The sequence below is a fragment of the Eutrigla gurnardus genome (genome assembly GCF_963514095.1).
Source record: "Eutrigla gurnardus genome assembly, chromosome: 22".
Lineage (NCBI taxonomy): Eukaryota > Metazoa > Chordata > Actinopteri > Perciformes > Triglidae > Eutrigla > Eutrigla gurnardus.
Genome location: NC_139933.1, coordinates 8,265,589 through 8,288,454, shown reverse-complemented (window position 1 = coordinate 8,288,454; position 22,866 = coordinate 8,265,589). Strand labels below are relative to the sequence as shown.

The 22,866-nt window shown below is 44.1% G+C and overlaps 1 protein-coding gene across 2 annotated transcripts in view; it reads right to left on the bottom strand.

Moving 5' to 3' along the window:
- Nucleotides 1-482: 482 nt before the first annotated feature.
- dnmbp (dynamin binding protein) overlaps nt 483-22,866 on the bottom strand; it is a 37,293-nt gene continuing 14,909 nt past the window's right edge. Inside the window, exons 1-14 of one of the 2 annotated variants that reach the window (XM_084001872.1) lie at nt 16,337-18,316; nt 7,093-7,307; nt 6,573-6,672; nt 6,305-6,452; nt 5,198-5,215; nt 4,067-4,266; nt 3,845-3,975; nt 3,656-3,760; nt 3,440-3,568; nt 3,015-3,350; nt 2,723-2,911; nt 2,443-2,641; nt 1,688-2,343; nt 486-1,589 (exon numbers count right to left, since the gene is read on the bottom strand). In XM_084001872.1, coding sequence (XP_083857998.1) covers nt 1,404-1,589; nt 1,688-2,343; nt 2,443-2,641; nt 2,723-2,911; nt 3,015-3,350; nt 3,440-3,568; nt 3,656-3,760; nt 3,845-3,975; nt 4,067-4,266; nt 5,198-5,215; nt 6,305-6,452; nt 6,573-6,672; nt 7,093-7,307; nt 16,337-18,071 — 4,347 coding nt within the window. In that variant the 5' untranslated portion in view covers nt 18,072-18,316 and the 3' untranslated portion in view covers nt 486-1,403. Of the gene's footprint in view, nt 1,590-1,687; nt 2,344-2,442; nt 2,642-2,722; nt 2,912-3,014; nt 3,351-3,439; nt 3,569-3,655; nt 3,761-3,844; nt 3,976-4,066; nt 4,267-5,197; nt 5,216-6,304; nt 6,453-6,572; nt 6,673-7,092; nt 7,308-16,336; nt 18,317-22,866 lie in introns of those variants that run through there. The other variant, XM_084001871.1, reaches the window with a different exon arrangement.

The window sequence follows — 22,866 nt, the reverse complement described above, 5'->3', positions numbered from 1 at the left end:
GGAATTTAATCACTAAATCTACAAGTTATATGAAACTCTTATGTTTTGTAATATTCAAAATACCATGAGTTCTTGCAAATATTATTCTGTGTCATAATTCTGCATGACCATTTGGACATTATTGATGTGCATTATGTATTAATATGGTCGTGTTTTCCGTCTGTTAAAATATCTGGATCTGACGAAGATCCAAGAAGGATCAATCGTTGTCCTTAAATTGTGTCGTGGAGTAATATGCAGGCGTTATTCCCCTTTTTTTTTTTCTTAAAATGTGTTTTTTGCCATCTTCAAAGCTTGCAATACTCAATGTATCATAGTTCAATAACTTTTTAGTCTTTTATTTGTAAAAATGTGAATTATTGCAGTAGAAACCACAGTGTGTATGTGGTTTCTACTGCTTGGTCTGTCATTAATAAACCTAAAACATGACACGACACTAACAATGATATTCCACAAACGGAGGAAAAACCAACAAAGATTCTTTCTTTCAGACGTTGTGATTTGTCAGCAGAGCTGTTTTTTTATTCAAACAGTGATCACTTTACAGTGGGTGCAATAGCATATCCTCAATAAACGGCACTATTTATAATATACATAGGGGAGAACGTGGAGACCTTGGAGATAAGATCCGACCACAATCTCTCTCCCTGTTTGTTAACCTCCTTTTTACAGGTCAGTTGGGTCATCACCTGTTTGAACAGTGTCATCCCTGTTTAAAAAGTGTATCTGTCTTATTGACAAGGGGAGTGCTTGTTTACCATACAAATGATCCATATTTATTTCATACAACACTCCAAATTCTCGTCCAGGGCTCCACAGACACTTCAAAACTTGCAACCACTGGATAATCATCATAAGTGCCACAAACCTTGATTGTTGAACGGATGCATCTAATATTCATTCATCATTCTAGTGGTGCAATAAACCACATGCAGAAAAAAAAATAAAAAATAGAAGTCATTAACACAGTGTTTAGGTCAGTGTGTCTGCATACCACTTGATGTTTGTTTTCGAAGAACCAGTTTGAACCCAAAACATTCACATTTCCATTGCAATCTCCCAATGTGCCCACCTTTTTAAAGACCGTTCTCTTAAACGTACAATTCATCGTCTTCAGCTCCAGAGAATATGGCAAAAAAAACAAATCTGGCGCAATTCACAGGTTTTTTTTTTCCCACTGGAAACAAGAGGGAATAAGGGTGCAGTTCCCATAAAGTAAAAATAATATAAAAAAGTCTATAAATATGGGCATATAATGCTAACCTTTTTAGGAGCAGAGTCAGCAGCAATAGTTAGTCCTTCACCATCAAACTCCATGACGACGGATCAACAATAAGTCACGGATGCTGGTCTGTCTTTTGTTTGCTTTTTGAGCCTTCGTCAGTCTCAGCACACGACTCTGCTCATGTGTATTCTGACTTGCGGATGTAGTTGGAAGGCACGTAGCCTCGCCGGCCTTCCGCCTCCCCCAGCCACCATTCGCCGTTGCCGTTCATGTCTTTGAACTCCAGTATCCGCAGCTGCTGATTGGCTGAGATGGTCAGTTCATTGGCACAACGGGCGTCGAAGGAGTAGAGGGCGTAGTAGATCTAAAAACAGAGAAATGAAAACAATTATTCAAAGTGTCTGTTCAAATTTTGGCACAGTAGATGTTTGATGAGGTCACAGCAGTGACACTAAATCTCACCTGATGACCATCTCCTTCACTCTCGTCTTCTGGTTCTGGTTCCGGTTCTGGTTCTGGTTCCGGCTCCGGCTCGATGAGCTCGTCTCTAGAGTAAGCCGTCCTCTTCTCTCCATTTCTCCACTGGTACGAACTGTAGCTCTTGTCTGTGTGTTCGTACCGCTGTGAGCGATTGTTCCTGAGCGAGGAATAAGAGTCCGTCTCCGAGAGGTCCGACGTCTCCCTGTGGCTGCTCGTATCGTACGCGTCTCTGTGATTGCCCGAATGCCGGTAAGACGGCTCGGCGTCTCTGTGACCGGAGTAACTCCTGTCGGAGTACTCCCGGCGGTTCGAGGGGTTTCTGGGGGAGGAGTTTATGGAGTTGCTCTGACTGGCCGAGTCGAGGTTAGGCCGATCTCTGTTGTGACTCCTCCGGGACGAGGCGGAGTCCAGCGACGGCTGCGGCGACGAGTGAGTCTGGGGCTGCGATGTGGAAAAGCTGACGGTGGCCGAGTCCTGGTTGAAGGTCAGCGTGCTGTTGCTGTTTTGGCGGGAGAAAACGGGCGAGGAGCCGCCGTAGCCCGACTCGTTCGACGACTGGCTCTCGATGGACACGTCTGATTGGCTCCTGCGCGGGTTGTAGGGTTTGAGGAAGGAGCTGTACACGAAACCCTTGCTGACTGCAAAACAAGAAAGAGGAGACATAGAGATAGATTTTTCCTCCACATGAAAATATGTGACCGTGAAAAGAAAATTCAATTACAGGACAATAGACCTACCTCCATTGTCGATTAACCAGCGGTTGTGGCTTCCCATGGGGTCCTGCTGCTTGATCACACCAACAAGGTCTCCTTCTAGTATAGAGACGTCCAGATCCTGGGCCGCATTGAAGTTTCTCTCCGCCTGGAACAGCTTCTCAGGAATGTAGCGTACCAGAAGCTCTGCACGGTGCTCATCCGTCTGCATGATGTGGTTGGGCTGGAAGCGACAGGGATAGGACTCACGGTTAAATCATGATTTATCAAAATACGCCACAAAACGGACGAGAGCTCCACTCACAGGTGCCTGCAGTTGCTTTTTAGAGGTCTGCTTCTCCAGAGTCTTCTTCTCGAAGGTCTTTTTAGTGGAGGCGGCCGGAGGAAGGTTCTCTGGGCAGAAGCTGAAGCTCTGGAGGAGTTGGAGAACTCGACCGTACTCTTCTTGGAACTTAGCGATGAGGTTGCCCTCTGTACCAGCTTTGTTCGAAAACTGGAGGCAAAGGGGAAAAACGGTCATTACACAAAGTAATGAGAACAACTGTAGGTGGGAGTGGATTAGTATTAGGACATCCTCATAAAACGAAGTGACTCACAGCCTGTAGGAGGGGCCTCAGCTCTCCCAGCGTCGTCTTGGTGAAGTCCTTCTGGGATTGGGCGAAAGCCCTCACGCAGCCGGTGAACAGATCCTCCGCCGCGCCGTGGAACTTGGGGAGCTCGTCCAGGAGCTGGGCGTTGAGCGCCTCGTAGTTGTTGCGCGCCGCCTGCAGCTCGTCCTGGACGCGGCGGTCCTTGAGGCGGTCGGCGCGCTCCTTGCAGTTGTCGTAGTCTAGCAGCTTGTCGAAGCGCTTCTGGATGAGTTTGTGCGGCCCGGCGAACATGAGGAGGAGCTGGGTGAGCGGGTTGATGACTAAGGCCTCCGTGCGCTCCTTCTGCTCAGGGAACGAGGGAACAGGGGTTGATTGTGTGCAACTGCAATTTACAGCAACTAGCTGAGGCTAAAGGGAGGAAGAGGACTTACGAACTGCGTGAACTGTTTGTCGCTGATGCAGCGGTGAGCTCTCTGGAAGCGCTCGGGGTCGAGTACACTGCGCTCCGTGTAGATGTCACAGAAACTGATGGCTGCTAAGACCTTCACAGATGCCGATTCCTGAAGAGATGCATTGTATTACAATTCACGTTGAAGAGAAATATTTCTAAATGCACAGGAATATGTGCCGAATGATCGTGCTCCTACCCGTATATGTTGCAGGTACAAGGAAATGTCCCTGATAAAAGACTTGATGAGTCTCTCCTGCAGCCTGAACTTCTTCTCTGCCTCATCAAATGCTTCATCTTTAATCTGTGGAAAAACACGGAAGAGATCAGAACCAGCTATTTTTCGCCCCCTATCGGGATAAGAACGACACTCGGAGCGATGCTGTACCTGGGGGGAAATTCCCGTGAGGTGTTTGAGGTGGCTGCTGACGCGGTTGGATTTTTTGATAATGGAGTGCATGCTCAGCTTGGAGATCTTGTCAATGAACGTGTCCTCGTCGCCTTTCCTGTACTTCACCACTGGGGGCAGCAGAGGCAAGACAAGTTCAGACTTTTGTACCGCATACGCACTTTTACACAGACAAACCAGCAGACTCGGAGAGATCGTTACCAAGGTCCTTCCTGCGTTTGTACTCGTTGATGTTCACGTTGATCTCTTTGACGGCCTGCAGGGCTTGAGTCAGCTGGGGCCGGTCGTGGTGGCTCTCCGGCGTGGCCCCCAGCAGCTCCATCAGCAGCAGCGGGTAACGCATCACCCGCTGCACCGGCTTGATTAAGAACGAGCCCAGGTTGATGTAATTCGTTTTCCCCCTGAAGAAGCGAAAGACAGCAGACGGGGTTTGGTGGGAGTGAAAAATGTGTCCGACTCTCCCCGCTATTACAGTCACAACTACTGAATTATGCCCCTGTGTTCATGTCACACATGCCTCTATAGCATGTGGATTTCATGATCCAATGATATGCAACCATCACCACATATTCACATATACGGATAATCAGCAATACAGTTTTTGGGAGCCATAAAAGAAAAGGGAAGGCACAATTAAAACAATGATGATTTGCTTAGTTTAATGCGATCTAGAGGACTTTTTTAATTTTGCAACACACTGCATCATTTGGTTGTTTACAGACACAAATGAGATTTAAAGATAATTTCTTGTCAGTGACAAAATAAAGATAACAAAGTGGTGTTTTGGTTTGTGGTATTTTCTTTGCCAATTGAAGGTTTCCACCTCTAAATACACACATTTGTCACTTTGTCTGTGTATTTAAACACATGCAATTATATGGTCATGGTGTAAGGAGGCTTTTTGGTGACAATACTTCCTCTTTTTGTCACAGTATTCTCATAATATCCAGAAGATCTTTTCACTGATGTTTTATGTTTTTCCAGTCCGGTTACTGTAACCTGCTGTTGCTGTTTAAGTCCAGAAGATGGCATTAGATGCGTTTCCCAGGATCAACCATTACTTTGCTTATCCACAGAAGAGGAGGAATATTTCTCTTCACAAGAGTAAAAGTATTCACGTGCACAAACACAAACAACAATTAATTCATTTCATCCCAGGGGAGGAGGGGAATTGAAATGACAGCATAGATGTTTTTAAGAGGCTTTCACACTCACAACACACACAAACACGCGTCATTTCCAGAGGGGGAAGGGTTAGTGAGCAAAAAAGGCATGCGCTCAAGATGATTCTCATGCTGGAAATTCATGACAATACTCGTTATGGAGACTTACCACTCGCGATATATGGCCCTGTTGAAGGAGAGGTTGGAAGGAGACAGAAAGATAACAAACAGGGTTTATAAACCTATGACCTACTGATAACTTTCATGTTTCATTTTCTTTCACAAGTCTTAAATTCTGCTAGACTCCAGGAAGTGTTTGCTTATGCAGAGGCTGAATCAACAGAAGTCAACTCTGAAGGTCGAGTGAAGCACAGCTGCACCCGCCGTTGTTATGGTGCTGTTGAGTGAATTCTCTCTTAAAGCTGGACAGAAGCCCAGTGGCTGTAAAACATGGTTGTTTCAAGTAGGTGGCAGAACACGTGACCTTTGGAAAGCTCAACAGCCTGCAGCACACTTTCGAAAAAAACCCAACTTATTTTCCTGGAGAGGTCGGCAACTTTATGGTTAACTCACAAAAATGACTAGGAAAACAACTGCATGTCAACAAAGGACTGACAGTGTGCACACACAGCTCCACATTGTCCTTTTGTTTGGTTAAGACTCCTTCTTGGAAGTCACGTTTACAGACTCAACGTGCTGAAAGCTTCCGGTCTCCCAGAATGTCTATCGATGACTTTATTTTACGACCCAAGTGCCTGAGTCACCCACGGTGAAACCAGACAGGTGAAACCAGGTAGGGCACATTTTTGGACCGCTCCACATTGCTGAGGAGCAGTCGTGTAGCACACACACACACACAGCAGGAGTGAAGTAGCTGGATAATCTGAAACACCTGCAGTTAAAATGTTTCATTTTTCTGTAAAGATTTACAGCGACTTCTCTATCACAACATGACCGTGGATGAACGTTCAAAGTCTAAAGAAATATAATCATAAACTAATTCCATGTGACTGATCTGCCAACTAGATAGCTGTGAACTCCATGACGACGTGACTTTTTTTCAAAACATATACTGTGATGTCTACAGGCTCAATGTGTGACACATGCTGCCATTAGTTTACAATTAATAACCAACAGACTTTAATGGTTTATTTCAACTGTGCATTTGTATTATTCATGCTTTTACACACACGGACGTGCAAATCATCACTCAAGTGCAAAAGATGTTTCAAAGTGTAAAACTAGTTACTGGCCACTGCTGCTGTCGGGGACTCACCTTAGTCTTTCCAGACACTCCAACACGTGACACTGGATGTTTTCGTCCTTCTCGTAGCTCTCGAGCAGAGAGATGGCGTCGTCGTGGTTCTGGCAGTAGATCTTGTACACCTCTTCCACCTCGGCCTTGAAGCCCAGAAACACCGTTCCTGAGAGCATGAATGAATAGATGAATAAAGTACAAAGCACGGCGTTGCAGGAAGAAGTTGCCTGACTCTGTTAAACAAGTTCTTCATAGGATGTGCATTTTTTAAACGCGGGCTCCTCACCAATAGAGTCGGTGTCCTGCAGCGTTTCAAACAGCCGCTGCGACAGGTCGATGACAGAGCCGATGTTGCCGAAGAGACCTTCAAAGTCCACATTCTTCACCTTGAGGGAAAAGCATAAAGAAAGTTTTCAAATTGCGCTAAAAGTTCCTCTTCATCCCAGTTTTGAGTTTCTTTTGGAGCTACCCCAGTTATGCGTTATGTAAAACACGATAACATTGATTCAGAAACCTAGAAAAGCTCTCAGTCCGGGTTCAAGGAGCCTGTTTACACGAATACTCAGATCGAAACTACGATACTTTGGAATATAAACAGGTTTCAGGTTTCATTCTCTGCCACGTTCACAGGTGCATCTTCATCTCAGGTAAAACAAAAAAGTGAGTTTCATGTAAATGTCACGTCCCAAATATGATTCAAAACGTATCTCAAAAGACTCAAAATTGTGATACCGGTGTGTGTAACTTTATACTCTGTTTGCGTACTTCTACTCTTCAAAGCTGTATTACATCCACAGTTTTCTTACCTGCTTCTTCTGCAGCGGCTCGATGATCTCCTCCACGCACATCTGCAGGTCTTTGATGTAGTCCTTCTCCGTCTGCAGCAGCTCCTCGATGACCTTCGACCTCTTCTCCAGCATCCTCAGCTCGGGGTCCTCGGTGCCTGTGCCGCCGCCGGGGCTGGAGTCAGACGCCGGGCTGGAGTCGAGGGGTTTGGGTTCGGACGTCATGAGCGTCATCTCTGGAGAGGCGGCAAAGGAGACGGATTTAACTTACATGAATTTATTCTCATAAATGTATCGATTTCGACTCATGAATTGCCATGAAATTGACAAACACAAAGCCTGTTGGAGCAAAAAAAACACAAAGGGGTTATTCTAAAGATGAGTCCCAGGGAAAGAGGAAAAAAGGGGGGTCTCCATTCATTGTATCCAAACATACTCCTGCCCGCCCACCCACCCGGCCCACCCTTTACTTCTCCTCTCGTCTGCCCTGCTTTTGATCAATGTCTCTGCTCTCTCTCCCAGAGGGCTGATCTCTGGGGGATGCCTGGGACTGGAGGGAGAGCCTGGTTCATGCACCAATGCCCTTCATGAATGGAGCCAAAACTGGAGTGGACTCAGGCTCTTTGTGTGCGGCACAATGGCCTGTGACAGCAACTAGAGACGTACAGGCTCTCAGGGGCCGTGCAGACATTAAAGAAGAGGCAGTTAGAGGGGGACTGAGGGAAGAGAGATAACGGTACTGGGGGAACGATAATGCATGTTTTATTAGTCAGTGAGACATTAGGCTCTAAGGTTAAAAGGTTATGTCCGGTGATATTCTGAATGTTTTCTTATGGTCAGCAAATCCCATAAAAAAACTGACTGAACTGTTTGTGTAAGTCTGAGTTTTGTTCCATAGAACTCCATTGTCATCCAAGCTACACTGTTGAACTCACCGACATGCTCCCTCATTACCATGAACATGGGCACGGTGGTTTATTCAAGTCCACACACCATCTCACTGCTGTGACTACTCACTAGAGCGCCAAATACGTTGCTGGAAAAAGTCCCCAAAAGTGCACTATTTATTCCTATTTAAAAAACTTTTGCTAAAAAATTCATTTTTTTAAATATAAAATATTTTTAAAATAAGTATAATATTTTAAATATACATTGCAATAACATTTTATCATATTTCTTAACGTATAAAATATATTCATGACGTTTTTTTTTAAGGGTTAACTTCAGTCGGATCAAATGGCTGAAAAGGTCATAAATGATCATAAAATGTTGGTTTATATTTGCCTGTAAATGAAACATGCAAATGTGTGTTGAATTAGATCAATATTTTCAGAGAGGATGGGGGTGATATTACTGCACAGTCAGGTAACAAATTAATCGGTGGAGGGGAAACACTGTTGTTTTCGGGGCAAAGGCTCAGCATGCGCTGCTTCCTGATGACGAGGGTGACGTCACCTTCGCTCCTTGAACAGATGCCGTCAGGGGCTAATGAAGTTAACTCTGCTTACCCTCATTACCCCATGCACTTGAAGATGCTTGCATGCTATGCACACATATCCAGACTGTTGTCACAGTTTTATTCGAATCGCATAAAAGCAGTCGGTTGAAACTGTTGTTCCCGAGCGTGACCACTTTCTAGAGACCTTGCGAAACTTAACTGCACAGCTCTTTACACTTAGATGCAAACAAAGATAAAATATATTACGACCCGACTGTGTGTCTGATCCTCGGGCCACCTGCCTTTTGTCTCCCTCCCACCCTGACCTCATCTCTCTCCCTCTTCACGTGACTTGGCTAAAGCTCGACTGAAAGGAGCTTTTCTCGACGCTTGCACCACATCTCCCCGCATGCATGCATCCGTCACTGCTGCTCTGCTCGGCATTTCCCCCACTGGTGAGAAAGTGGGCCACCGATGGGTTTTAAAAGTCACACAGCAGCAACACAATGCAAAGAGGCCGACAAACAAAAGACTGCCATTTTAATTGGAATCAATCGGCTCATTCCCACGTTTGATGGGACGGAGACACACACACACACACACACACACACACACACACACACACATAATTTGCTCCACTTCACATGGTAAAATATGCAGATATTTCCATCATCAAGTAACCTGCAAAATTGTGAAACCAGAATTTGACCTAATTCTATGAAATTCCACTTTTCCTTTGTTCTACAAAGTTTATAAAGGAGTATAACAGGCATGCATTTGTTTGCATTCGCGCACACACACACACACACACACACACACAGCTAAAGTACAATACACTTCTTTGTACCAGTGATCGAGAATTTCTTCCAAAATATCCGATACTGACGACTGAATTTGAAATAGATGCATTACACGGATGAGTCAAACACACACTCACAGGTGCCCAGAAGGTTTAAACGTAACCTAAAACTATCAGTATGTGGAACCCGGACTTGCCTTCGTTACTCAGCAACAGGAAAACCTCCACATTAATCACTTACCAGCTACTGAATCACACTTCTGTGAATGGATGCCAACAATTACAGAGACTAATCCGTGCAAACCACAACCTGCTGCTGAAAACCGTATGATGGTATCAATCTGGCAAAATGCAAATATCATTACCGTACACCTGTTGACTGCTTATTCCAATAGCTGCGGTTGAATTGATTGTATTGCATCTTCAGTCAGTCTGCAGTCTCGTCTATAAAGCCTTAAGTAGTTCAGGGTGTGCAAGGCATGTGGAACATTATGTGCTGTAGCATAATGTATGCTTCAACTGTATAGAGTATAATTAAACACGTACTATAGACTTGCTGTCACTGTGTTATTGCTTCTGCAGGGTGCTAATGGGTGCCTGAGAATAAAGTGGGCAGCACGAGGTTAATAGATGAGTTGCATACTTCAGACTGCAGCCGACAGTAAACACGGCTTCTCATTTGTTCATGTAAATATTTTATTGATTTTTTTGGGACACTGGCGTGGCTGGAAGGCTAGCTTGTCTTGTTGGTAAACATACTTCCAAAATTATATTTACTTAGTTTGTCAAGTGCACGCAACGTTATTGACTTTGACCCTTGCAAGCATCACGCCGGCTTCCTGGCTCTGCGAGCTGATTGGACTAGAAATGTCTCCCGTTGCCAAGTCGTAGCTAAGGTTCGTCCAACTTACTGGAGCAGAGAACAGTATAAGCAAACCCTCAGGGTAACCAAGGATACAACGTGAATTGCAGGAAAAAACGTTTGATTTTGGTTGCAAAATGCATGAAAATATAAATATGATAAACGTGGAATGCCCAATAATCTATTAGGAAGCATTAGGACGGTTGTTTCCACGCAGGTTCTGGCCTCACACGTTGTCCTCCTCAGGCATTTTCCTTTACATGGGGTACGAGAACTTTTAATCAAATCCATTAAGATTTCCTATGAGACTCTGATGTTAATAAATTAACTTGCACTCGCTCTAGGAAATAGCCATCGTTCTTTGACTATCAAAGGGTCATTTGAACACAAACTATAGAAACTGTGTGTCCCAGCTTTAAGTTACTGTTTGCACAGGCATCAACGGGTCAAAAGGGTGTGAAGTACAGCGGGATTTACGCTGTCTTCTTTCAAAGCAGGAGCCTGAACGCTTCACAGGAATCAGAACATTTCAAAATTAAGTTGGAACCAGTTCTTGATTGCCATCACTGCGCCTCATGAATCACGTTCAGCACTGAGCTTATAGTTAAAGACTGGAGTTCTGGGAAAGCCACAACAGGGCGTGTGCTTAATAGCAGTATAAAATCAGTGCACCGCACCTTCTATGTACCCAACGTGACTACATTATCAGTCACAACTCATACATTAGCTCAGCTCATCAAGGATTTAACAAAAAAACAAGAGGTGGATATCATGTGGCACAAACATATGACTGGCTTAAAGTTGTCCAAAGATTAGTGAGATTGTGACTGAAGTGTTTTCCATCACATGATTTATGGTTAGTATGCATTGTGTACTTATATGACAATGCATACTAACCTATGTTCTAAAAGTTTGACAAAAAAACATGTTAGTTTTGGATTTTACAGTCCCTTATAAATGTTTTTCTAATGAATATTAGAATCATTTTAAATCCGCCTTAAATCTCAGCTCCAAAAACTCAAAACAAACCGTTCTAAAATGAATTTAAGGGAGAATATATTCATTCTCTCACTACGTTGCCTTGTACGCAGAGAAAAAGAGAGCAAGAGGGAGAAAAGTGAACATGATGAGGCTTCACCCACCTGCTCCTTGCAACTTTCTTCAAACCACTTCAAAAACAAGCGCAGACCCCCACCCACCCCACCCACCCACACACACACACACACACACACAGTCAAACAACGCCACCCATTCTATGATAGCCCATTGTCAATCTAAAGTCCAGCTCCTGATCCTTGCAGAGGACTGCGTGTCCTGCCGCAGAAACTCCATCGCAGACCTCCAATTACCATGAGAATGGATGGGAACCCACCATCACTAAACACACACACTCAGACACACACAGACTCCAGGGAGGACGAGCACAAAACCTGGAGCTGGAGTATCGCTGCTTGTTGCTTAGAGAGAGGGAGACAGTAAACCATGTTATTACTATGTCTCCTTTTGTGCGTTGCATTGTGGGTTAAAGAGTGTGAATCGGCAACAGAGTCATGTTCTGTTTTGAGTACAGTTTAGTTTCTGTACTTTCCTAAACCAAAACGAACACACTACCAACCCAAAGTCTGCTTAGTTACCAGGATGTAAAGTGGAATTGGGAAATGTGACTGTTAGCATCTATCATAGTCTCATTTAAAGCTACGTTGCCAGATCGGTCGGTCGATACATCCTGACTGACTAATGTTGACTCCTTCACATGTTTACATGCCATGACAGGACGGGTCAACTCCAGTGAAGTCTAAGTCCAGTTCTGGGATCTGTTTCATGTTTCACAGTCCACTGACACCAGCTCCTCCTCTGAAAGGATAAATTCGATAAAAAAATTAAGATGCCTAGATTCAACATCTTCCCCTCAGCCCTCCCAAGTTATCTCGCACTTCAGGGAATTTCTTTTGCACTCTTTTATATGAATATAAAACTACCCAAAATGACAGAGCTGTGACATTGACACTGTGACAACTGTTAAAAATCCAGTTTTCAAACAACGCTTCTCCGAATTCATGGTGTGTAGTCAGCGTTCTCCACTAATAGCAAAATCAAAAGTTGTGGCAAGCACAAAGCGCTCTAAGGTCAGACGCGATCAGTGCTGTGTGTCCTGCTCCAAAGTTCACAGCAGAATGAACAATCGCCATGGCAACGCAAATAGCGGGGGCCCTCCTCATAACGAGCCAAGTTTTGGAGAGGCAGGGAGCGGCCCCGCTGAAATGATAACATGGGAAAATCAGTTGTGACACGTGAATAAGTTCATCCAGTCGGGAAAATGCCAACACTTGTTTTTTTAACCTGAGAACCTGCAGGCCGTGACTTGTAATCAATCCCGGATGCGTTTGGGGGGAAAAAAAAAATCCATGACGCTGGTAACTGCCATACAAAAACCATGTCAGCACAGGCAGAGTAAATATTAGCAAGGGCAACGCATTCGCTGTGTTTTAGAGAAAGAGGCACACTTAATTTATCTGCAGAAATTAACCAAATTTTAAGCTTCTTTTAACCATCCAATTGTGTAAGAACGCTTTTATTTGACTCAGCTAGATTTGTGCCACCAGCTGTTGCACTAGGTAGACAGTTTATTGAAAACTGAGAAAAAAAGTGGAGTTTATTTAGTGACATACCACCCTGTTTATCTTTATTTAGGGTCAAATGTCAAAAGGGTCACATTCCTGCTCCTGGCAGAATCTCACAGCAACATCTATGTGCCATTGTTGGGGATGTCTTGTAATTACAGCCCTCCATTCAGTCATTAAAAGCAGGTTGTGTGCTGATACATGTAGCATTCATGGGATTTTCTCCACTCCTGTGTTAAGTGGCCATTTCAGACAAATATAGATACAACGTTGATGAGACTACAGTGTAATTAACAAGTTGGATAAATTAAGTTGCTACTTGGAATTTCTCATTTCGTCTCATTTCTATGTGGAACGATGTCCAATTACTTCAAGAGACCATCAGTTTTGCATATGTGCAGAGAGAGGTTCGGGAGGAACCAAAGCCGTTAAGAGAGGGACCTATTCAACCAAAAAGCTGTGCTGTCTTCAAGTTAATGGAGAAGGACAAAGGGTCTATTGGGTCCCACAGGTGCAACAAAATAGTAAAAATGAAAAAAAAAGTAAATATTTAAATGATTAAATTATCATTCCATTTTCATGTGGCCACTTTGTATACAGTCGTGTGTTTATTTGCCTTGATTAACTGTGTGGGAAAATATTTGTAACTTCAGTACCACCTGAGTGTGAGAACAGTCTGCAGACTTTGAGATGACTGAACTTGCAGCATTTTATCTGTTGCTCACTGTGTGACAAGTAGAGACAAAGATCTGCCCCGAGGGCTTCATGAGTTTTCCCACAAGATAATTAAGTTCAACTACTCAAGGTAGCCTTTCTTTATATCCCTCAAAATACAACCCACTCTCCATTTATACCTGCTTTAGACAAAAAATAATGTAATCACCATCTAAGGAGAGCATGAAGGCGAGATGGTTTACTACAACCTTCGGTTTAATTGCTCTGTGCAGCTGTAATATGCAAGTATCCTATCAGCAATTCAAAACCATATACATAAAACAATACCGTAAATGTAAATCTAGGAGAATACTGCATTGTTATTGATAAAAAAAAAAAAGTTTGACTAAGAGTCTTTACCACTTTACCACAGAGGCAAGCTAAATAATCTCTGTTTGTTTGAACATGTAAATGAAGTCGTCCCTGAAGCTAATGCCAAGACCGGTAACCACTGCGATGGTAAGCACACGCCAAATACAACAACTGCGGTTGTCTTCGTCACAAATTAACATTCAAACAACCGAAATGTGTTTGACAAATACAGACAAACGGGCTTTGTGTCAAGAGAAGGACGCTGAGGGAAAACCGGTGGAATGATTGTGTGTCTATGACTGAATTAGTCAATACAGTAGCAGGTAATGAGGTTTAACAACCACGTAAACTTGCTGTATGAACGAGGCTTTATGGAGAGATAAGTAGCGGATGGGAAAGCCCACCAGGTCAAAGATAAACTGACTTTTCCAACACTTTATTCTGGAAAAAGTCCAGATAACATCAGTCTGGTTACTTACGCTGGTACCAGTAGCATCTTCTAACCTGGAGATGAGTAATAAAGAGTTTTTAACACTGATGTACTATGAAATGCAGTTTTTTTGCAAACCTTTTTGCTTTCCAGGGGGTGACATAAGACTTCTTTTACATCAACGTTGCCAGACGATTTGAGATCCTAACTCCTAACTCCCCCACCCCCGTACCACGGCCCACCGACAGCAGCCACTGCTCAAGGATTACAGAGCATACGCTGCTGCCAGATCATAGCTGGATGACGACACGTTACTAACACAGAGGCTCAAACATTGTCAATGCAGCAGAACTTTTTCTTAAGTTCCTCTTTGGAGAAACCTTACAATACGTAAGCCTGTAACAGCAGCACGTTCACAAACACATAAAATTCATGACACAAATTATAACTCGACCCAGAACTCTAAGTATGTCAAATAAAACATTAGTTAGTTGCTGAGGCTCTATAGATGTTTCAGATCCAGAGAGAGGTCTAACATCCAATACTACTATATCACTGAGCACAATGGCCCTCAAACATGCCTCAGCCTTCACCTCAATGTCACTGAATCACAGCGTAAGCTCAATAAGCGCTGCAACGAGACGGTCTAATGTTGTTAGCCTCGCTATCAAATGCTTTACTCGGGGGGCAAACCCCTGACAGAGCTGAAACCATTTAACAAGATTAACGGATGACAAGACACTGCAGAAGGCGAGTGTGTGTTTTTAAAAATGGCGTCATCTTTCAAATAAGCCTCTGCAGGTCCTCACTAGACACACACACACACACACTGAGTATCAGTCTGGTCTTGAAGTGAAGGAGTCAGGCCAGTGCTGGCCACCGCCTGGCACCAGACAGACCCCCACCATTCACACACCATGCTGACGCTAGGGATTAATACTTGGACTCCCAGAATGGTGGGGGCCAGTGTGTAGTCCCTGTGTGTGTGTGTGTGTGTGTGTGTGTGTGTGTGTGTGTGTGTTTCTAGGTAACTGGGGGAGGGGTCATGGGGCGCCACCTGCTTCTTCTCAGACGCAAGGAAGTGAGTCGGTCAATCGGCCTCCTTTTTCTTCAATTCCAAATGAGACTCACGTGATCACACACACACAAACACATCTGCTTTCAGATGTATTATACGTTTGTTTTTTCGTGTTTACAGACTACTGCACTTCTGCCATTTTCAGTTGTTGACAGGCTATAACATCTTTGCCCTGAGGGTCTGGGTATTTACCATCAACAATTTTGGGTGCAGACCAACGGAAATGTGCACATAGCATTGAAAGTCAGCCTAAAATGCCTCATTAAATCATTAAATTCTGAGGCTTGTTTACTTTAGATTATAGGGTTTCGGTAGGGTTTGTCTACATTACACTACAATACATGAATCGCAAAGCCCAAAGTTGACTGTCGGGAGAGCACGGACACTTAGTGTAGTTTGTATAGTAAATAAATAAATGTACAAATGAATAAACAAATAATCTCTAAAACCGAGTCGCTTCACTCATTATGACCTGCTTTATGCGTTTTAAGTATTCCCCTGTCTGAAAATAGCAGAAGACAGAGCTTTCCGTAATGCAACTGAACAGACTTGTTGTGGGTTCACATAGCATCAGTGAGGAAGAGTGTGGCAGCAAACAGGAAAACTGCAGGCAAGGAGAATGACAGAGACCTACATAACCTGTCTTGCCGGTTCTTACGCTTACAAATTCCTTACTATTCACTTTCCTGTGAGATAGGTGATACTGCCATAAGGACACACACACAAGCACACGGACACACAGGTTCCGTCACACACTTTCTAAGGAGGCCAGTCTGGCTTGTCAGCACTTTGAAGGCCCCAGAATTGATTAGAAGAGCACCTCTGGAGGTCACCAATGATAAGAAATGAGACACCAAACCCTGCCGACCTCTCCACCCTGTTTTATCTAAATGGGCTTAGGAATGACATGAACCCTGTTCAGTAGTGGAGTTGTACCTGATCATTTATGCATGCTGTATAAATTCAGCATGTGGAGTGTGTTTTCTCTCACACGACAATCCTTGCGTTTACCTTGCTTTTGTTTCCTGGTGGTGGCGAACTGGCACTTTCGCAGGGAGCTCGGCGCGGTCTTCCTGTAGAAGCTGTTGCGATCCAGCGAGCCCACGTAAACAGGCTTGCGACCCCGTTTCGAACCGACGCTCCCAGCGCTCGACTCGTACCCCTTTTCCTTATCGTCACTGTGCCGGTATCGAACGGGATCCTCAAAAGACTGCATTTCCCTGAGCGCCAACTTCTGGTTCTGCTGCTCAACCCATTCCTCACAGTGTGTCTTGCTGTCTTTTTTAGGGTATTCCTCATGTCGCGGATCATCGGATATCGAGCGTAAATCCCGATATCTGTACCTGGCCTTGCATTGGTAACTATCGCCTTCTCTGGATTCATAGCGGTCTCTATTCTCCCGGTCGTAGCGGTCCACAGTCCGCTGCTCATAGTGCTCCCTTGCTTTGAGGTGGTCTCTTCTTCTGTTGTCGTAATACTCATCCCTCCTGTCATCGCCTGGATCCTTGTACCTGTGATAGTGGTCCCTGTCTTCATAAGCACAGTGCTCGTCCAATTCAGAGTCATACTGGCGCCTTCCTTTACTGGTGTAAGTTTCCTCACCCCTTCGATTATAGTCCTCCCTGTCTTTGTCGTTATCGTCTCTGCGGTCATATCGATCCTCTGCATGTCGGTCATAGTCAGGGTCTCTGTGTTTTCGTTCACCGTAGTAGTGGTCCTCCTCCCTACGCTGGTAGTATTCCTTTTCCCTATAGCGATCCCTCTCTTTTGGATCATAATAATCCCTATCATGGTCACGGTAAGGATCCCTGTCCCTGTAATTGTCTCTGCGATCATAGGTGTCTTTACGATCATAGACGTCTTCATACTCACTGTTGTAACTGTCAAGCTCTCTGGGATCGCGTTTCCTGCTGTCATGATATTGCTTCTCTCTGTCGTCACAGTGCTCATTGTATTTCCTGTCATAATGATCCCTGTGGCTGTATTTTTCCTTACGGTCATGCTCCTCCGAGTCTCTACGTTTCCTATGGTCATAACGGTCGTTTTCTCCAACCCAATCGTTTCTTCCTCTTCTGTCCTCTTCCGATTTGCCATACCCTTCTTGAGTTCTCGAGTCATAATTATCTTTTTCTTGAGGCACTCTGGTGTAGTCCTGGTGGTTGTAATCCTCGGGGCCCTGGTAAAAACAATGCTTGCCTTTCCATTCAGATACCCTCACATTTAGGTGACCATCCTCTGAACCTGGGTGGAAGTAAACGTCCTGGCCTTGAGGCCTCTTCTCCTGGAAAGCTGCCTTGTGCTGGACATCATACTCCTGACTGGGCTGCTGGCAGACGTTGCCCTGTCTAATTTGGGCTTGGTACTCCCATTGTGCTGGCCACGGAGCCGGCGCATGCACTTGAGGTGGCCCCGGCCCACCTACAGCCACCATCATGCCGCCATGTACTGGCATGGGGTGGCCTGGAGCTGGAAGTGGGTCACTGGGACTTGGCACCAAGATGTGTCCCTCTTGCGGTCCGGCAGGAACTACTCCATACGCAGGATATCCCACCTGTTGCTGCTGAAGCTGCAGTTGGTGTAGTTGCTGTATGTGATGCAGGTGGGCCATCCTCTCCCTCTCTCTCGCCCAGCCAGCATCGCCCAGCTCCTCCACACTCTTCCCTCTCCTTACCGGGGCTCCAGCTGCATAGTTCCAATCCACTGGACCAAACATGACTGGGTTGCCGTACACCACCGGGCTCTTCATGGCTCTTGCTGTTTTAAATAAGCCTACCCAGTGCTGATACAGTTTCCTGTTCAACGGGGCTCATTCCCTCTTCCCAAGGTTCTGCATTCCATAACAAAGCGCTGTGGGAGACTCCACCTGTCAGGCATATTGTCTGCAACTCTCCCACTTGTTTTCTCTGTCTCCTCTCCACTGCCTCAGCAGGACTGCATGGCCCAAGCACCTCCCAGCCCTCAGTGTAACCAAATCGCACCCTCCCAGCAGCTATCTCAGCGAATCGTGGAAGGAGAGAGGGGGGGAAGGTTATTGAAGGAGGAGCCTCCATGGGTTAATGATTCAGTAGAGTCACATGAGTGGAGGATTAGAACAACAGCCCCTCCCATTGTTTCAATTGGCTCCTAACTCTGTCTGCAGGAAAACAATCTGCACATAGATTTTCTTTGAAGGAAGATGGAGACTAACTTCATTACATACGTTTTGACGGGCTCCAGACTTTGGCACCAAATGTTTTTTTTTCCCCACTGCCATGAACAATCCTTCATCCTTCCTTGTATCCTGTTTTCTTTGTTTTTGCTATTTCCTGCGGGTCTCACAGCAATGTGTTCACCAGGTCATTAAAGCAGCCTGTGGTGACAAAAGCAACTCATTCCGTGTCCACAACCAGCTCTATATTCACTTTCAACACTGGTCCAAAGAACATGTTTGTGGGTTAACTAAAATGAGTCTGTCAGTTTGACTTTGCCCTGCATTTCTGGGAGGGGCAAACATTTACACAGGTTGTCTTTCGGAGACTTAAAGAGCGCTGTGATATAGAAAACAAGTTAAAGATCTGTGTAATAATAGTTATTACAATTTGATGACTAGAGAAGGAAAGATTTATGAGAGTACACAGCCTGATTAGGCCTGAGCAGCTTCTGAAAAAAATAGCTGCTGGTGTGCACAATGAGCTTTTGTTGAGGACTGTCCTCACTCTTAGAAGAGACACAATCTTTTAGTGTGAGAAAAAACTCAAGCCTATTCATAAAGCTGGAGTATAATATATCCCTCCCCCGCCTGAACTCTCATGAAAAAGGCAGGCTCTAAGCGGACAGGTTTAAAGCGCTTGCATACTCTCAAGTTCACAAGATACACAGAAACAAACATGTGGGATAGTGTCAGTTGACCACCATTCAAACAATCTACAAAGTAAACAGAAACTGGAACTTGTTTACTCTCTGAATATGTTTTTTTGATATGAGTAAACTTCAGTTCCTGGTTGGATTTAACTGGTGTTAAGTTGGCCATGCATAGATAGACAAACCAGGAAATAAAATACGTAAAAAACAAAACAAAACAACGAAACATATCCAGACAACAGGGAAATCAGAAACCATATTAAATTACAGAAACAGGGAATAAACAACACAATTAATCTAACTCAGGGAAACACACAGAAGGCCTTTTGATGTTTACACTATAAAACACTGGATGGTTACTTTACTGCAAAAGTAGTAAAAACCTGCAAATGTTGTTTCATCCAGTGAAAATTGGAAAGAAACTTAATAGTATTTTTGTAAATAATTAAGATGCATAAGACACATGCATAAGCCCAAACTCCTAACCACAGTTTAGCCGGGTGTGGTTGAGCATGGAAATCTCACTCAAACGTTGTTGTTTTCAATGTAAGACTGTTTAATTATCAGCGTTTAACATCACGGCTCTCGGTAACACGACCGAAACTCTGTGTTTGTGTGCCTGTGTATTTTACACGTAGGAATGTCAAATACAACATTCCTCTCCGTGGCCGCGTTGGCTCATGTGAATGAAGCCATCGTGACGTTCGGCACATGAAAAAGTGGTGGCCAGGAGTTTATATATCTGACTGATCCGCAGCCTAGACGTCTCCCGGTTTGCACGGCTTGACGGAGGGAAACCCGAAGCCGCAACGGATCCTCAAAACAGTGTTAAATAGATCAGGCTGTGGTGACATGGAGGCTGATGGTGGCGTTCTAATAGTGGGTTTAACGAATTAAAGGAGGTTGAAGGTCAAAGAGATTAAACAAGAAGAGGTGAAATGCAAAGAGATGGACGGAGACAGAAAGAAAATTGTGTGTGAGAAGAAGAGCTAATAGCATCAGTACAGTAGAGAGAGATTAACAAAGTCTTCTGCATTATACAGTGTATGAATTAATCAGTCATGGTTTAATGCATTTACATTTACATTTGGGAAAGAGATACCTCAGTACCAACTCCTGACTAGCTCATCTCAAAACAGTAAAACGTGGCTCATTCAATAGAACATGACTGATTGATTGTCCTGTTTTGTGATTTTGCGATGTACTTATACTGATATCAGACAGATACTGTTTGCGATTTCAGCCAAAAGCCTCTGTTGAGGGACTCTGAACTGGACTCTGCACAGCAAAGTGCATGCAGAGCCCCGTGTTGAAGTTACTCCCTGCCTTGCAACAATAAGCCTCCATTGTCTTTTAAACGTCACACTCAGGAACACACCCTGCAAAAGCACGGACAATCACTCCTGGGTGTGTGTGTGTGTGTGTGTGTGTGTGGAAACATAGCAGAAGGACAGTGAGCGTTTTTTTTTTGCAACAAAGATCCCGAGACGATGCTCGATGCGTACGCACCTTCCTGTGAGCTCAAAAAGAGAAAACAAAAGGGAAACACAATATCCTACTAGCCAACGCTACACAAAGCTTTGGTGTTCGAGTATTGTGTTGACAATTACCACATCAAATATTCTGCAATGGGAGTGTGCATGGCTCTTTCTCTGAACCTCATCTCCTACAAATCAAGGCGTTATCTCTAGACCATTTACATATCTAACAGGACAAATATCAAAGGGACACAGAGATTGAATATTTGATTGTATGACTGGAAGAGGAAGGTGTGACAATGTGTTGAATGACTGGAAACTATGCGGCCGCATGACCCTTAGAGGGACCTGTGGCCAAGCGTATGCGTTTCTTCCCTCAGGCTGATACCTGTCATTGACAGACATAAGGATCATCTATTGAGACGCATCTACTGGCGACTGATGCAATCTAACAGGATATGAGTCATTTAAATGCAACAAAAATAGAAACACGTTTGTTTGCTGGTATAATGTCAAATGTCAAATTAGGATAGGCTGGAAGTATCCGGTAGTAATAAGATTACGTTAGAGTTTAGAGAACAATACCCTCCACTGACTGATCAGTTTTGATTGCTAATCATTGAGAAGCATTACATTAGCATAAATCCAATGAGAAACAGAACCGTGTGTGATTACAGTGTGAAATGAGATACATTAACATTAAGAAACTGGTTGTTGGCAGTGATTTGACTGAAAGCCTCAAAATGACATGTGGGTGTGTAATAGTGAGAACCATCTGAAGGTTTCTTCTTCTGAAGAACATCCAAGCAACAACATCATAGAAGATCCAAAGATAATCGAGAAACAGTTCATGGATAAAATAACCAGACATGGTACTGAAATGAATTCAATTTAACAGAAATTGTACCAAATAAATCGTGACGGCACAAAGAAGAAAAAAGCTGTCAGACTGGACCAATCGGAGGAGAGACAGATAACGCAGTGATGTCAAAGTGAAATGCTTCAATGGTACAAAGAGTATCGTTAGTAGCTAATCAATAAGAAATGATCATGTGATGGAAAATGTCCCGTTTTTATTACCAAGCTTTTAATAATTAACAACAACGTCATGTCCCAAACACCATCACACATATAAATTGCGACACGGTTTACAAATCATTCAAACATTGAAAACACGGAGTGATAAACGCCATCTGGAGTTCAAGCCTACCTGCCACCCTGTTGGACCCGGCCTCCCGAGCGAGTCCAAACAGCGTGGAGAGGCGGGCCGCGGGCCACGACACGGCTCGCCACAGCCACACTCTAGAGTGGGCCATGCTCTCTCTCTGTATCCACTACTGCAAAAAAAACCCCCAAAGTACTCCCTCTCCTCTCTTCTTTTGAAGAAGAAGAACAGATGACGGAAAAGGATGAAAGGTGCAGAGACCTTGATGAAGGACATTTGGACAGAGACAGAGGGACTAGAAGAGAGAGAGAGGCCCACGTGCATTGCTTACCCCTCTCACTATGTGCAAGGAATGCACCTCGTACCTATGTGAAAAAGTGTTGGGCTGCTAGAGACAGATCTGTGCACCCAGACAGTATGAGAGGGCAAAACACACATCTGAGCCTACAACTATTTTTGTTAAACTCAAACTGTACAAGATAAACCTCAAAATTCACAAATACATTTCCCGTCACTCCACTGAAAACCGGCACCGCCATGCTCTGCCACATTCGCCATTCTTATTCTAAATTAGCATTTCGGTGAGACAGATTGAATTCCAGGATATGGAATAACCCATAAATACACAACCCTCCTTCCGTTCATCATTGTGGACAGTAAATAGGGAAGTCTGCGTGCGTCTGCTCAGCACCGGCTCATTTCTAGATTCCTGCTATATTGCACTTTGTCTTCAGTGAGTCGGTATTACTTTCTGAAGTAACCTGCAGGCAAAGGGGGCCTCTGTGACGTGAACCTCAAGGAATGGTCAGTGGATTAGTCAGTAGCTTAAGTGCACTCATGAGAACAAATATTGTAGTTTTGAATCATTGTTGCTGAGCCGATATGCAGAAACCGATAGATTTCACTGCATCTTTTATGAAATATGGCTTTCTATATTGGTGCAACAGTCTGGGAAATTCATAAAGTGATATCACTTTCCTTTAATACAACCTTTAAAACCAGCACCAACACTGATTTCCGCTACAATTTCAATGGATATTTTCAAATGTCTTGTTTTG